This window comes from Sceloporus undulatus, chromosome 2, assembly GCF_019175285.1.
Source record: "Sceloporus undulatus isolate JIND9_A2432 ecotype Alabama chromosome 2, SceUnd_v1.1, whole genome shotgun sequence".
Taxonomy (NCBI): Eukaryota; Metazoa; Chordata; class Lepidosauria; order Squamata; family Phrynosomatidae; genus Sceloporus; species Sceloporus undulatus.
Window position 1 is genome coordinate 12,039,687 of NC_056523.1, and position 16,650 is coordinate 12,056,336.

At 43.6% G+C, this 16,650-nt stretch overlaps 2 protein-coding genes across 2 annotated transcripts in view; one reads left to right on the top strand and one right to left on the bottom strand.

The window, feature by feature from the left end:
- The window catches only part of NOTCH4 (notch receptor 4), a 45,009-nt gene extending 40,746 nt beyond the window's left edge, over positions 1-4,263 (top strand). The window contains exons 22-24 of the mRNA XM_042454426.1: positions 1,050-1,197; positions 2,163-2,260; positions 3,425-4,263. Coding sequence (XP_042310360.1) covers positions 1,050-1,197; positions 2,163-2,260; positions 3,425-3,802 — 624 coding nt within the window. The 3' untranslated portion in view covers positions 3,803-4,263. The remainder of the gene's footprint in view (positions 1-1,049; positions 1,198-2,162; positions 2,261-3,424) is intronic.
- Positions 4,264-6,455: 2,192 nt separating this feature from the next.
- LOC121922005 (vesicle-trafficking protein SEC22b-like) lies at positions 6,456-16,449 on the bottom strand. Its single transcript, XM_042450862.1, has 5 exons — positions 16,213-16,449; positions 12,989-13,098; positions 10,429-10,589; positions 9,878-10,024; positions 6,456-7,076 (listed from the first exon to the last, which is right to left on the bottom strand). Exons 1-5 carry the CDS (start codon positions 16,285-16,287, stop codon positions 6,919-6,921), a joined length of 651 nt encoding a protein of 216 aa, XP_042306796.1. The 5' UTR covers positions 16,288-16,449; the 3' UTR covers positions 6,456-6,918.
- Between the last annotated feature and the right edge of the window lie 201 nt (positions 16,450-16,650).

Sequence of the window (16,650 nt, forward strand, 5' to 3'; positions counted from 1 at the left end):
TAAGAACCATTGATTTAGTCCAGAGGTCACAAAACACATTGTCTGGGGACTTCATTTGTCCCCACTGCCTCCAACTCACCTTTTGTGATTTCTGCAAGGTGTAGTGGCGAGACAGAATTGTTGTTGTTCTTTTAAATGATAGGCAGAATACATTGTTTTAAACAAGAATGACTTCCCAGAATCTTTTGTGATGCATGATTCCCTTCTAAAGCCAAGTGTCTGCTCCCTTGTCACTTGTTTTATTGTCAAATGGGGCTGGGTGGCAGGTAGAGCTGGGGAAAATATCTTTGTTGTCTAGCAAATTTTTGGCAAACTGTGTGGCCCATAACAGAACTCGGGGGGTGAAGGGGGAGGACAGCATTTGTCCCTAGACATAACAAAGTTTTCCACCCCTTTTCAGGTCATGCTGTGGTTCTGCTGGAGTATAGGAGGGCTGGAGGATGTGGCTTTGGGTGCAGAAGTTTATACCCCTTATGAATGGCTGTGTTTACTTCAAAGTATGTGAACTCAGGAAACTGTTTTGTAGCAAGGCAGACCACTGGCCCCAGCTTTCACCTCATTAATAAACATGTCATGTCCATTTAAAAATCAGGAGTGAAAGCCTTCCTGTGAAGTTGTTCCACAAGTTTGGGACCACTACTGAGAAGACTGTGCTCCTTTCTGCAAATTTACATTTGCCAGCATGGTGATGTGGTTTGAGTATTGGATTATGATTCTGGAGGCCAGAATCCCCACTCAGCCATGGAAACCTACTGGATCTTGGCCTTGAGCAAGTCACACTCTCTCAGCCTCTGAGGAAGGTAAATCTTGCCAAGAAAACCCTGTGATAGGTTCACCTTATGGTTGCCTTAAATTAAAAACAACCTGAAGGTACACAATAACAACAACAATCAATATAAATGGGTGACAAACTGAACTCTGTGAAAATGATCTTGACCAGAAGATGAGTCCATATGGAAAGAGATGCTTTCTTGGATAAGTAGATAAAACCCACCACTAACGTCTTGTCCACATCACTGTTCACTTAAAAACCCCTTTGTCTCCAACAGATCCTTCTCCGGCAAAGACAAACAGATTTGGATGCATCGGCACATGATGGCTCCACCCCACTAATCCTTGCCACACGGCTGGCAGTTGAAAATATGGTGGAGGAGCTGGTGGCAAATCATGCAGATGTCAGGGCCACAGACAAACGAGGTGAGGACAGTGAGCATCACAGGGCTAACATCTCAGCAATAGACACTGTGCCATTCTGGGGCTAGGTAGCCTTAGTGCAAAAGTGGAATGCAGAAGACAGGGAATCAGAAGGTAGGAGTTGTTATTGTTGGAGGAAGGCTGAGTGATGCTGTCTTAGGACTTTATCACATGAGAGGCAAGCATCCTCCTCCCATCATTAAATAGACATTAAATCCCATCAATATCCTGCAGTAATGGAAAGATTTTCACATGACATCTCATGACGTCACAGTTTTCGGGCCATTATACCATGAGTAAAGCTGGAAAATCATGCCTTTTTTATTCATGGGATTTTCCTGTGATTAAAAAGTGGTGTGATTTTGCCGCTTTATTCATGAGGTAATGTCCCAATAATTCTGACATCTTGAGACTTTGAAGCTTATTGCACCCGTTCCCCCCCCCCCCCCCCCGTTATGGGAACAGGAAGGGGACGCTCATGGGTGCATGCAACTGAGAAAAAATGGATTTTATGGCACACCAAAGCATCCTTTAAAAGGCCCCATTCTGGTGCCAAGCTGTCCCCGTTCAGTGCTGAGGAGTGTAATCTTTGTCTGATGGAAGTTTTCCATCAGATAAAAATGGCGCACTGAATGGGGACAGCCTGGCACTGGGCGCCGGAATGGGGCCTTTCTGAAGATCTTTAAAAAGAACTTATCTTTATTGCCCCTTATGTTCATCCAAAATCTACATTCCTGTAGCTCAGATCTTAGTAAGGTTGCTTTGGGGGACTAGATTTTTTACTATTTCCTCACTAGCCTACAGCTAGTTTTTACATGCGCCAGATTCTATCCCTCTCTGAGCCAGAGATACCTGTTCCCACTGTAGGGGCTTAGGAAATACACCTGTTTACCATAATGCAGCTAATGCCCGGGACTCAAAAATTATGTGATCTTCTCACCATCCCTGGAATTTTCCATGTCTGGCAGGAAAGAGTGCCCTCCACTGGGCTGCAGCCGTGAATAATGTCCGTGCCACCCTCATCCTGTTGAAAAATGGAGCTGACAAGGATGCCCAGGACAATCGGGTAATGTCTTATGATTGCTGGTTTTGGCTTGAAAAGGTTAATGTAGAGCTGGAGGATTATACCCCAACATAGGCCAGTAAAGTTATCAGAAGGAGCATTTATTTATTTATTTATTTATATGAAAAAGAATGTAAGAAACTGGAACACAGGGGAAGCTACTTTATACCAAATCAGACTATTTGTTACCTTACCCTGCCCCTGACTTGTCTTAGACTAGCCTATGCACCTCACATGTGGTGGAGGACGCTCTCCCATTGCCAGCATTATTTTAAGATTCAACAGCCAATTTATGTTCATGGAAGGAAGAAATATCTATCTGTCTGTCTGTCTGTCTGTCTGTCTGTCTGTCTATCTATCTATCTATCTATCTATCTATCTATCTATCTATCTATCTATCTAATCTCAGAAGAAATATCTATCTGTCTCAGCAGAATCACTGATACCAACCTTTAGCCAAGTGTGTGTGACATTTGCCTTGCCTGACCTATGTGAAAGGATTGTTGTTATGAGAAGTGGCAGAGTGGTAATTTATGACAGTTATTATTATTATTATTATTATTATTATTAACTTTTATTTATAAAGCGCTGTAAATTTACACAGCGCTGTACATACATACATACAAACAGTTGTGCCCAGTTTTGGGCTTTCTCCCTCAACTCACTTTTTGCTTCAGGTTTTCAACTCTCTTCAAAGTGATGATGGTGGCTACCTTAACTCACTGTCCCTTGCAAGCCACCCAGCATTGCCTCAGTGGGCACAAGTTACTCTGACGTCAGATGAAATGCCCAGCATTGATAACATGGCTGGGCACCTCATTCTGATCTCCATGGTGGTGCCAGGCAATGAGCAGAAATCATGTGGGAAGGCAGATGCCAATGGTTTACTGCAAGAGTTGAAAACTGGCAACAAAAGAGAGTAGGCAAGGTGGGATTTGGGTGAATTAGGGGCAAGAATACTCCAAAGGCAGCCTAGATTATTCTGGCAAGTGAAGACAGGGCTCTGGATTTTGTTTGAACTCTCTGTATCTCAGGGAGCTCCTTTAACACCTGGAGATGTATTCACAGCCCCTGACATGGGAGCCCCCAGCTGTCATTTGTATATATGGAAATGATGACTAAATCACAGGACCCATACATTTTCTCTATTTCTTTCTGTTCTTACAGGCCCAGACCCCTCTGTTCCTGGCTGCCCAAGAGGGGAGCTACAAAGTAGCCTGCCTTCTCCTCCAACATGGAGCCACACAGAACATCCAGGACCACCTGGGACGCCTTCCAAAGGACGTGGCACGGGAGCGCCTCCACCATGACATCCTATCCCTCTTGGACCACCCTTCTCCCTCTTGTGTGACTGGGCAGCTCTCACCACATAGACCACGGCCAAAGGCCCACCGGGCCATGACCAACCTACACAGGTTACCAGGGCAAACTGGCCACCTGCAACTAACTCCTGTGCCTGAGAATGAAGGCCTTTCCAAGGAGCTGCCTTCTCCCAGGCTGCCAAGAAGTTCACCAGAAGATGCCACTGGGCCACTTGCTGAGTGACTCTGCCCCTTCTGGGTGTGGAATGAACAGCCGAGAGCATGGGGGTACAGTGGCATTAGGTTGAGCCACTGTGAAGTGCCCTCCCCAGCAATGTCAGGCCAGGAATGATGATACCACAGGAAGGCACCATGAGTGCAGGCACTTTGTTGTGTTGCAGCTCCTGGAGTGGTTCTGACACCTGTGGTTCTGACATCTGCGTGGAAGGATGATGACGTTCTTGGTGTGATATCGGAGGCTGCCCACGAACATTTTTGACATCATACATGATGATGTCACACAGCAAGGGGAGGCAGTCAGCGGTGATAATGTTCCACATAGCCCAAAGTACAGAGTGACCTTCATCAGGTTTTTCTATAGGAAAAGGGGTGGATGAGCTAAAAACCAGTAAGTCTGAAAAACTCTTCACCCAACTTTTCCAATGTGTAATTTACTAATACACATCTTATTACAATTTGTCACTACTTTGTTTTTCTGTCAGTTGAAATAGAAATACTAAAAGGTTTTGGGGGGTTTGGCCAGGACCAGCAAATCTACCTTAACAACGTGGTCCAAATCCCCAAACCTATCTTAACAACCAGCAGCCTCCTGGCCCAAACCCCTGGCTCAAACTACCAAACCATCTTAACATGCTGAGATGAGGAATTGCAACAGGGGCCCTGCTTCTGATTGTTGTAATCTCATTCGTTGGCAGGAGGGAGTTGGAAACATCCTCCTGTACCTGATCACTACCTGAACTCGATGCAGTGACTAATCAGCCCATCATATCCACAGATTCTTTATCCATGGTTTCAAGCATCCACAGCTTGAAAATATTTTTAAAAATATATAAATTACAAAAAGCAAACCTTGATTTTGCCATTTCATATAAGGGACCCCATTTTACTATGGAAATTATCACACGGGGATAGGAGAAGGACGGGATTGCTACCCCATCCTTATCCCATCTTTGACTGCAGTCATGCAGAAAGTTTTCAGATTGCAGCACTATTATCCCATCATTGAAGTGGCATTGCATTAACACAAACTCCCATTAATGCAAAATGCCAGGCAATGGCATTTCAATAAAGGGGCAATGACAGGATCTGTGCATGATAGCAGTCAGTTGCACTTTCCAGGTGGTATAATGTCTGGATAAGCATGACGTCATATTAAAATCTTCTCATGATCGTGCTATAATAATGGGAAAAGGATGGGACAAGTAAATTTTGTCCCCCGTCTGATAATCTCCTTGCGTTTAATGGGATGAGAATCCAGCGATTATGGTATTCATAGGGGGTCCTGGAACCAAACCTCAATGGATACCAAGAGCCCACTGTAGTTACTAGAATAGGTTTGTGGGGAACATTTACAATTGTAGCAACAGTGCCACAATCATGAATACATTGTATTACTGAATTTGGAGTAGTTATAGGTTATGAATCTGTAACTACAATACAGGCTGCCAGGTGATATACAGTAGGCCCTTGGTATCTCCTGGTTTCATCTAGGACCCCCCATGGATACCAAAATCCATGGATACTTAAGTCCCATTAAGCATAATGGCATTATGAAATGGTGCCTCTTGTGTAAATAGCAAAATCAAGGTTTGCTTGGTGGGATATATATATATATACTGTATCTTGGAATATTTTCAAACCATGGGTGATTGAATCCATGGATAAAAATATCTGTGGATATGGAGGGCTGACTGTACATTCAGGTATTATGGCCTGCCAGGGCCTTAACATCCTCCCCCACATCTTGCTTTTTCTGTCATCGGTCAGTGCCATAACTTAAGGCTTATCACAAACTGGTCAGGCCAGCATACATAGTAAATAAGTGTGGTTAGTTAGTTTCATTCACTTAGCAGTTCAAACAGTGATAGGAGGACTTTGGTCTTCTAAATGAGAACTTTAGCCTTCAACTCTGAGAAGCACCACCAACATGGCTGATGCGAACAACTGTGGAAATCCAAAACAGCTCCCTACTTTTCAGTTATCAAATCCCCAAACCTGTAATTGGAATTGCCAGCTTCCCCGCAGCAAAGCCTTTAGCAATTGTGAGACAGATGAATTCTCCAGGTGTAGATTGTTCCAATGTGGTGATGCAATTACAGCAGCTATACCTGTTGAATTTTTTCTCATTACATACACCTTTTGTTTTACAAGGTGACTATGCAAATAATCTCATGCATTCCTGGTTTGTGGTTCACACTATATTTTTATCAGAACAACATCCATGCACATTTGTGCAAGTTCTGTTGCCCACACATGTCAGCACTGCAAATAAAGATGGAGATGATGTTGCAGATGTATTTAAATCAGTTCAAGGCATGCAGATTTTTACCCAGTTTATCCCGGATCTATCTGCATAAGTCACTCACACAGGTAACCATGCAAATCTTTCAGGAAAACTAAAAAACAAACAAACCCCAAGATCCCAGGTTTTGTGGGGTTTTTGGCAGCCTTTGCAAAAATGTAATCAGATGTATTCAAAATTCATGTGAAAAGCACAAATTCAACCCACATTCTACCAGGATTTTTTACAGTGTCTGAATTAAAGGTAGTGCCCCAGCCAGAAAGAAAAGGGGACTGTGGAAACTAACCCTTTGATCCATAAAGTTGTTTCATAGGGGTAGCCATGTTAAGCTGTTACATCAACACAGAGACTTGTGTTAACTTAGAATCTCAGATTTATTGTGGCTGAAACTTATTTTAAGATAAAACTGCAAGTCTTTAAGGTGCCACAAAATTGGATTTTTTTGTGTACAAAGGTTGTCTTTCTGATCTAATAGTAGTTCCTCTTGCCTCTCCCCCTTCCCTAATTTAATAAAAATATGTTTTTATACACTAAAAACCACACTTTTTAAAAAAAATCCATAAAAATATCAGTTGTTTTACTGAATCTCTAATGATTGTCATTCCAGTTTTGGCCACAAAGTGGCAAAAGGAGTCACCGTTTCAAAAAATAATATCTTTAGCAGTTCTCATTCTCTCCCAAAGCTGATGGTGTTTGCTACCGGTTTCAGTTCTGTCTTGGCAGAGATGTAGTGAAGGGATGAGAACATTTCCCATGTCATGTGAGAAAGGACTGAATAGATGGAGTGAGAGAGAAGAAAGAAGGCATGGCCTTTGCAGTCACACCAGCCACCAAAAACGTATGTAGAGCATCAGTACCACAAAGATCAAGCTGGTGGCTGCAGCTTTGGCATAAGCAGAGCGGCTGTTGAGGAGTTTGGCATCCTGGCGATATTTCTTGGAGAGAGTCGACAAACTGCTGGCTTTGGAATCAAGAGCTGAGGAGAGAGGAAAAGAAGAGGAGTTTGATTCATGGATCTCCAAAGCCTTTAAAACACCATGATTTTGAGTGTGACATTTCTAGTTGTCAGCCAGCTGAGAAAAAGCATGGCATAGTAGTTGGAGTGGCCAAGGTTTAATTCCCATGAAACCCACTGGGTGACCTTGGGCAACTCACATTCTCTCAGCTTCAGGGGAAGACAAGGGCAAACCTCCTCTGAACAAATCTGGTCAAGACCCCATGATAGGGTCACCATAAGTCGGAAATGACTTGAAGACACACAACAACAACTCAGCCAGGTACTGGTGAACAGATCAAAATCCAATCTGCCTTCAAACATTCAAATCCTCCCTGCCCCAACTCCAACCCCAAAGTTAATGAGAAGCCTGATATTTCATAATATTATTCCTTTTAATTTGATAGGTCTCTTTCATGCTAATCAATAATACCACTTTGATGCCATTAACTGCCATGATTTAATCCTACATCTATATCTATAAAATCTACAGTCTGATGAAGATTGAGAGCTCTACTGCCTCCCCAAAGTAGAAATCCTAGGATTCCTTAGGGTGCCGCCATGGCAGTTAAAGTGGTTCAATTTCCAGCTTGGCTATGAAACCCACTGGGTGACCCTGGGCAAGTCACACACTCTCAGCCTCAGAGGAAGGCAATAGCAAACTTCCTCTGGACAATTGTGCCATGAAAAGTCCATGATAGGTTCGTTTTAGGGTCACCATAAGTTGGATATGACTTGAAGGCACACAACAATAACAACAAAATTAGTGCATAGCATGAAAAAGGCCTTAGTTACAAGTACAGTGGGCCTGTAGTAACTGCCTGGATTTGGTTCCAGGGCTCCCATGGATACCAAACTCCATGGATGCTCAAGTCCCATTATATACAATGGCAGAGTAAAACTGTGTCCTTACATAAAATGGCAAAATCAAGGTTTGCCTGCCCTATTGGAATATTTTTAATATTTTCAAGCCATGGATGCTTGAATCTACAGATTAAAAATCTGTGGATAAGAAGGGCGGACTAAGTATCTCACTTTTCCTGCAGTAATCTCAAAAGCAGCACACACTGCTCTTTTCCTTTCTCATTTAAATCTCACAACATTGCTGTGAGGTATGTCAGGCTGAGACAGATTGGCTAACCCAAATACATGCTGGGTGTTTCATGGCTCAGGTTCAACTTGAACCTGGATTTCCAATGTCCCAACCCAAAACTGTTTAAGAATGACACCACATACATTATGAAGTTCATCTGCTCAGTTCAGGACCCTCTGTGTAGGATGCAATTGCATCCCTGACAGATGGTTGTCCATCTCCTGCCTAAATACCTCCACGAAAGTAGATCATATCAAAACCTGAGACAGGCAGCCTGTTCTGCTGTCAAACAACTCTTATCTCTTTCCTTGTAATTTCCACCTCTCAGTTCCAGTCCCGCCCTTGGGAGCAAGAGAGAACCAGTCTACTCCATCTTCACCATGACAGCTCATTCAGTATAAGAACTCTGCAATTATCAAGTCTCTCCCCCTTCATCTTTCCTTCTCCAAGCTAAATATGCATTGGCACACCATTCCCCTGTCACAATGCAAACCGAAACAATCTCAAAATCTTCAACAAGAACCACAGAAATAAATAATAAAATAAAATATAAAATGGAGTAAAATAAAAAATAAATGCAGGATTCATGCACAGTTCTGCCTTGGCTTCATTATCCAAAAGCCCTTTCACACAACACTATGAATCCCACCTGAAATTCCATGGTCCCAATTCTGGGATTTGCATTTTAGGGAGGGACATTTAGAATTCCTAGCTGGAAAGCTCTAGTGCCACCCCAAACTACAAATCCCAAGTTTCCACAGGATGCTGCCATAGCAAGTATGGTGGAATCGTAGTGACCATGTAGTGTGAAAGGGTCACAACTTTGAATACACTGGATCCCACTTGTTCTTTTTTTCACTGTTTTATTATTTAATATATGGAAGCCCACTGAATGTTCTTGTTTGTGCCAACAACAGTAATCAACTAATGTTGTGTAAATGTTATCCTATCTTAATAGTTATTCATTACATCTACTTTAGTTGGAACTAGCAACAAAGTTTAGGCCAAGGGTGTAAAGCATGCAACTCTGTAAGTGTAGTTACACTGGACCTCCCAGTGTAACTACACATTCCTCATCATTAGCTATATTGGCTGGGAATACTGGAGGCTGCAATCCAACACTGGGAGGGCCACAAATTCCCACTCCTGATTTAGGTCATTGTACCAGAAACCTAAGTTTGATTCAACACATTTTGTGGTCTGTGGTGAAGCGTTAATTTATAACCCATAGGGTTATAAATGTGATTCATCAATCTTCACAATTCTTGTTGTCCTTGATGAGAAATGGTATCCTGTGTGTCTCTGACATTTTTTTAAAAAGTCACTTTCTGTAAGGGTTTGGTGGGTTTGTTTGGTCCTTCTGTAAGAATTCTGAGGTTTATAATTTCCCCATCAGAGAGCTCTGGTGCCCGCCAAACTACAAATCCCAGAATTCCATAGCAATGGGCCATGGCAGTTAAAGTGGTGTCAAATGGCTTTATTTCTGCAGTGTGGGAGCAACCAGAGATAGGACTAGATGGATGGTACTTACAGGTTTTTCTGCCTCGGGTGCCCAAGGATCTGGGTACTATGTCTTTGACTCTTCTGCCTCAGGCAGCAGTATGCCTAAGGCTGGCCCTCCCATCAATCCTGGCAACGCACTGTGCATGGACAACCCAGTTCATTCCCTTCACAGCTCCTCTCCCTGTACCTGATAAGGCCTCTCCACGCTGAAGCACCTCTTCAATGTTGGTGACCATGATTTTCTGGACATCCTGTAGCTCCAGGTTGATGCTGCTCAGGTGACGCTTCGACCAGGTATCCAGATAGGATTTCTTCAGCTTCTGGATATAAATGTCTAAAAAGGATGATTTCCCAAGTTAGTCATTGCTGTTATTGTTGTTGCGTGCCTTCAAGTTGTTTCTGACTTATGATGACCCTAAGGCGAACCTATCCTACCGTTTTCTTGGCATATTTATTTAGAGGGGGTTTGCCATTGCCATCCTCTGAGGCTGTTTCTATGCTCTTTAACAGTTCACAGATTTTAAGCAAATTTTTAACACCCAAATTGTTATGTGAACAGGAACATCATGATTAAAGAAATGGGCGGGCGCAAAAGTTACATCTGCAGAAACATGGCAAAATGCCCCTGTGTCCCTTTGAGGACATTTGAGGACCAAATATTTTTGACACCTGGAGGCCATATGTACCGTATGTACCACATGTGACTCCTTTGCCCACCCTGCTTTTGCACATACCTACCAAACTCAATGAAGGCATATGGCCGTGACACAGAGGACACTTTCTTCCCATACAGCTCCCAAAATTCAGCTTGTAGCTCCTCCAGGAAGGAGAAGGCCAGTTTCTTTGAGTAGGCAGCTTCACAGAGTGTCAAGTAGCAAATGCCTTGGCTGATCAGGTAACTGCAAAAGGTTGGTGGGGAAGGGGGGCAGAGCACAGATGAGATAAGAAAGAAGAGCCTCGGAAATACTTTTTTCCTGGAATCAGCGAGAATGAAAAGTCTTGGAAATACGTCCCAAAATATACCTGCATAAGCCATTCCTGATTGAAAGAGTGAAAGTATCAGCATCCTCCCAATATAGCAAATAACCTCCTAAAGGATTACGTGGATCACACTGGTTACTCATCGTAGGTGAATTTGGGAAGCCTAGTTTAGAAATCAGCATGGCATAGTGGTTTGAGTGTTGGACTATGACTCTGGAGACCAGGGGTTGAATCCCTGCTTGGCCATGGAAACCCACTGATGACCTTGGGAAAGTCACACAATCTCAGCCTCAGGGGGAGGCAATGGCAAATTTCCCTTGAACATATCTTGCCAAGAAAACCCCATACAGGGTTGCCTTAGAGTGGCCATTAGCTGGAAATGACCTGAAGGCACACAACAAGAACAACAACAAGAAGAAGTTTAGACATCAGAGTAAGCTTTTCATTAATATGCCTTGTGTGCCTTAAGTTACAGGCTGAGTCTTGCTTATCCAAAATGTTGGGACAGAAGTGTTTTGGATTTTGGAATATTTGTATATACACGATGAGATAGCTTGGGCGATGGGACCCAAATCTAAACATGAAATTCATTTATGTTTCATATACATCTTATACACATAGCCTAAAGGTAATTTTATACATATTTTGCACATGAAACAAAGTTTCTGAAGCATCAGAAAGGATGGTTAATATCTCCACCATCCCATGTTGACAATTTTGGATGGTGGGCTATTTCAAATTTTGGAATTCCAGATAAAAGTCCATGTCACTCTGTACTGTTCAGTCCAATCGGCCACAGCTCTCCATGCTCTCAGGGAAGTGTTGATCTCAACCTTGTCCTCTGATATCACTTTTTAAAATCTAGAAAAGCCTGAGATTGAGCCTAGGACATTACATATGTCATACAGTGCTGAAAAATACGGTTCCTTTCCAAAATTCCTGAAGCTGAAGCAAGCAAAAGAGGACTTGTTCAAGATTCAAGGCCATGATCTCTTGCATTCTAAGGGGAAATTGTGTTTCTAGAGTAGATTTGCAGAAGCTGGAATCCCCAAATGTTCATAATATACAGCTACCATCATCCCTGAAGACTGTCTGTGCTGGCTCTGGATGGCGAAACGTTTGGAGATCCAAACTTAGGAAGTGTTGATAACCTAACAAGGCTATTATTTAAAATGATATTAAGAGACCATAATAAAATCTGTGAGCAAAACTCAAGGATTAAGTGGCTACCAGAAGAAGTCGTTCTTGGCCTAGTAACCATACCCTCCAACTGTTCTGATATGACAGGGAAACTCCCAATTAATCCTCTGTTATCCTATTTTTTCATATGCTTTTTAAATGCACCAATTCCTTTCTCCTTTCCCCACATTCCCCCTTTGTCCTCTGCTTACGTTCATTGCTGCAAATTGAACTAAAAATGCAAAAGTAATTTGCATTCAGTTAACTCAGCAGAAGGAAGAGGAATATAAGGGGCAGGATTTTGCCTTTCTCAGAAGACTCAGTCAAGAGCAAAGTGCTGTGGCTTCTCCTGTCTGTCTGTCTGTCTATCATCTACCTACCTAACTATGTATATCATATTATATTTATTTATATTCTGCTTTCCCCCAAAGTTGGCACTCAAAGCAGTTTGTGTCCTATCTGTTTTCCACACTACTAATTTTTGCCTGTCACACTTCGATGTTGCTTGGACATACACATCCCAGTTTTCCTCTGTGAAATGTTGGAGGGTATAGATATCTAAATGCAACCTGTGAGGATGCCAGGCAGATGTTTCTTGAGAGGGCATTCTGCAGACCAGGGTGTGTGTAGACTGAGTAATAATATATTTTATTTATCTTATTTATAGCCCACCTCTCCCTGAGGACTGAGGCGGATTACAACAAACAGGATAATACAATTAAAATTCCCATTGCTAATTAATAACCTACCCAAACCCCCCTCCCAATCATAAAAAGTAATAAATTAAAAACAATAACAATATAAAATAAATGACAATAGAAAATACTAATTAAAAGAAAAAAAAAAGAAAAATTAGCTAAAATAGCAATGGAGGCAGTACTGGAAAAGTTAATTCCTTCACCACAAACCAATACATTAATTTTAGGGACAGAAAAACAAATTAAACATATTTTTTTTTTATATTCTCAAAAATGTTTTTCAGGTGTCAAGAAACCATGACAAGAAGAATTCTCGACTGGTGAGAATTTTCGCAGTTCAAGAGTCTTATTCTGCAACAAATTCACACAGTGGTTTTGCACAGAATACAGCACTTTCTGGACAGTAATTAACATTTCAACACATATTTTCAGGCACTTACTGGAAAGTCATTGGTCCGGCTTGCAAAGAACACCGGCTTGGTGAATGGTCCCCAAGTTTCCGGAACAGTTGCTTGGCTTGGTTATGATATTCCTGGAAGTTCCGGTTTGACTGTGGAGGAAAGAACTCTGTTTTATACTTAGGCACAATGCCAGCATAGTGGAATGGTTTGCGTGTTAGACAATGACTCTGGAGATCTGAGAGCCAGTGTGGTGTAGTGGTTTAAGCATGGGAAGGCAATGGCAAACCCCCTCTGAACAAATCTCGCCATGAAAAGCCCATGGAGTTTATCACACGAAGGAGATCAGAAATTTATCCCATTAATATCCTGGGGAAATTGCGTAATTATGCGAAATGATTTCAGTTAATGTCACACAAAACCTGCCATTAAAGTGGTCACAAAAAAAGCATTAATGTGCACCTTTTTACTTTCAGGCTTTCAGTGACAATGCATTTCTGATACCGCTTTATTTGCACAATTGCATATGATAATCATTTGCGCATTTACTTGCCATTTTTGCTTTATTTGCTGGATGCTTTAAATGGGCTTTAATCTCTCTTTAATGCTGAAATTAGCCCCAATGTGATAAACTCCCATGATAGGTTTGCTTTAGGGTCACTATAAGTCAAAAATGACTTGGAGGAATATAGCAGCAAAACCACTACACTACACTACACTACACTATACACTGTCTAAACGTTGGACTACAACTCTGGAGACCAGGATTCAAATCCCTGGTTGGCCATGGAGCCCTGTGATATGGCCTTAAGGTCGTCATAAGTCAGAAAAGACTTGAAGGCATGCAACAACAACAATTCAGTATGGCCACCCTTTAGCTCATAAGTATGTAATGAAAACAAATGGAGGCATGCATCCTGTCCAACAGTAACAAATGCGCACACTAAACATACACATTCGTAACTATTTGGTATTCAGGTTTACAATCATGGCACAATTGCTATGATTGCAAACGCTCCTGCCAAACCTACCCTAAAAGCCAGCAGCCACACCAACCAATGGAGGTTGGTTCTCCTGATGATCAGAGCAGGATAACATTTACCAGCCAGCCTCCAGTGTGGTGTAACGGTTTCAGTGTTGGACTAGGACCCTGGAAGACCAGGGTTCGAATCACAGCTCAGCCATGAACCCTACTGGGTGACCATGGACCAGTCACGCTCTCTCAGCCTCAGAAGATGGCAGTGGCAAACCCGTTCTCATGAAACCTTCCAAGAAAACCCTATGATAGGGTTGCCTTAAGATCGTTATAAGTCGGAAATTACTTGAAGGCACACAACAGCAACAACAAGTGAGCCGTGGTGTAACAATTAGCAGCAGGACCACCACTTCGATTACCTGTTGCACTATACTTTGCTGGTAGGAAGGGGGCTGGAAATGTCATCCTCATGCTCCCTGACTGCCAGCAGAATGGATCTCCAGTGTGAAGTGGAAGGCTTTCATGGCTGGCACATATAGATTTTTGTAGGTTTTTCAGGCTATGTAGCCATGTTTTAGAAGAGTTTATTCCTGATGTTTCGCCAGCATCTTCTAGAACATGGCCACATAGTCTGAAAAACCCACAAACATCTAAGAATGGATCTCCCTCACTTGGTGTGGCTGCTGGCTGTTAAGGCCAGGTTGTGGAGTTGGGTCAGAAGACAAGACCAGGCTGAGCAACCTTGATGCAAAAATGCAAAATCTCTAAAATCCAAAAATTTCACTTCACTGACATGACCCTGTGTGGATACCCACATTTGCAGATTTTGGAGTCTCTATATATAAACTGACATAGGGCAGCAGCAGAGACTGTGGCAAGCTATGGCCACCAGGTGTGTGTTCTTTGGGCTCCCCTGCCAGCTCCCCACTTCCAACTTCAAGGCAGCAGCTGTGGAACAAAACCACACAACCCAGGATTCTGTGGGATGGAGCCATGGCAGTGAAAGTCGAGTTGACCTGCATTATTTTGATAGGGAACCTGCGGCCCGCGGGCCGGATGCAGCCCGGCAAGGCCTTGAGACCGGCCCCAGCCCGGTCCTGCTGCCGATTGCCGCCGGAGCCTTTGGCCTCTCGCGTGAGGGAGTGGGGCCTTTGGCCTATCAGGAGGAGGCGGGCATGGGGGGGCAAGCGGCAGGCAAGGGGGGTAAGCAGCGGGCAAGGGGGGCAATTGTCTATAGAAGCCTCCGAAATATGCATTTATATTAACATTTTTTAAAAAATCAGCAAATTTGTTTGCGTGACCTCCATTTTTTTTTTAAAAAAAGGGTGTCCTCCATTTGAAATTTTTGTCCTACATTTGTCCTGGTTTATTTATTTATTTAATTTTTTTTAAAAAAATATGTAATTATTTTTTTTGGCTTCGGCCCCCCAGTTGTCTGAGGGACAGCAACCCGGCCCCCGGCTCAAAAAGGTTGCCTACCCCTGGTGTTGAGGCACCCTATGTCTCTGAACTCTTTTCCAAACTTAGCACCTATTAGCACTGAACATGGAAGTTCACTGTCAGAGATTGGGGGACATTTGGCCTTCTTCCTGTTGCTTTGGCTGACGAGAAAACAGACTCTCTGCATTACTGTCCAAAAGATTTGGAGGGCCACATTTTCCCCACTTCTGCTCAGTTATTGGAAACATGGCTCACCGTCATAAAGCTGGAAGAGAGCAACCCCTCCTTCAAGACGAAGCAAGTGGACACAGCAGAACGTTTGTGTGGGGGGGGGGCTCTGGGTTCAGCCATGAAACCTTCGGTAAGTCACACTCTCTCAGCCTTAAGGGAAAGGAATGGCAAAACAAACCTTGCCAAGAAAACCCCATGACAGGTTTGCCTTAGGGTCGCCGGAAATCAGAAATGACTTGAAGGCATGCAGCAACAGCAACATATAAACCCACTGAGTGACTCTGGCCAAGTCACACTCTCTCAGCCTTAAGGGAAGGCAAGGGCAAAACAAACCTTGCCAAGAAAATCCCATCAGAGGTGAGAAAGGAATTGAAGGCAGTCAGCAACAGCAACTTATGAACCCACTGGGTGACTTTGGCCAAGTCACACTCTCTCAGCTTCAGGGGAAAGCAAAGGCAACCCCCCTCTGAACAAACCTTGCCATTCTAGGTTGGGTCTAGAATGCCTTGAAGGCACCCTGCAAGGACCAGCCAATCCAGAGGAAGGCAAGAAGGAGCAGGAGTTGTGGGTGTGGGGAGCAAAGGCAGCAATGCCTAGTGGTTAGAGCTGCCTGCCTTACCTGCTCGGTTTCTTGCATGGAGGCAGCCAAGAGGAGCCCGTCTTGGACCCGGCTGATCATGGTCAGCAAGACCATCTTGGAGGAGGCAGGCAAGGGCTGGCAAGAGGAGGGGGTCCTGGGATCTGAGGGCCTGGCACTGCCCCCTGGCCCCTCTGCCCAGCCCCTAAGACAAGCCCCCTCCCTCCCTGTCAAAGCTGGGGCTGGACTTGAAGTTGCCAGCTGACGTGGCTGAAAGGGAGGGAAGGCGGAGCAGCCCAGAACCAGAAGGTCCTTTGGGGAAGGAAGGGGAGAGGAGGCACAGGCACAGACAGAGGCAAGCCCAGGCCCCCCCTGCCATGCAAGCCCAGCCTCAGAAGAGATCCCCAGAGGCCTTCCAGCCCAACCCTCCCCATTAAAAAAGGAGGGAAGCCAGGAGGCTTTCAAGGGAGGAAAGAGATC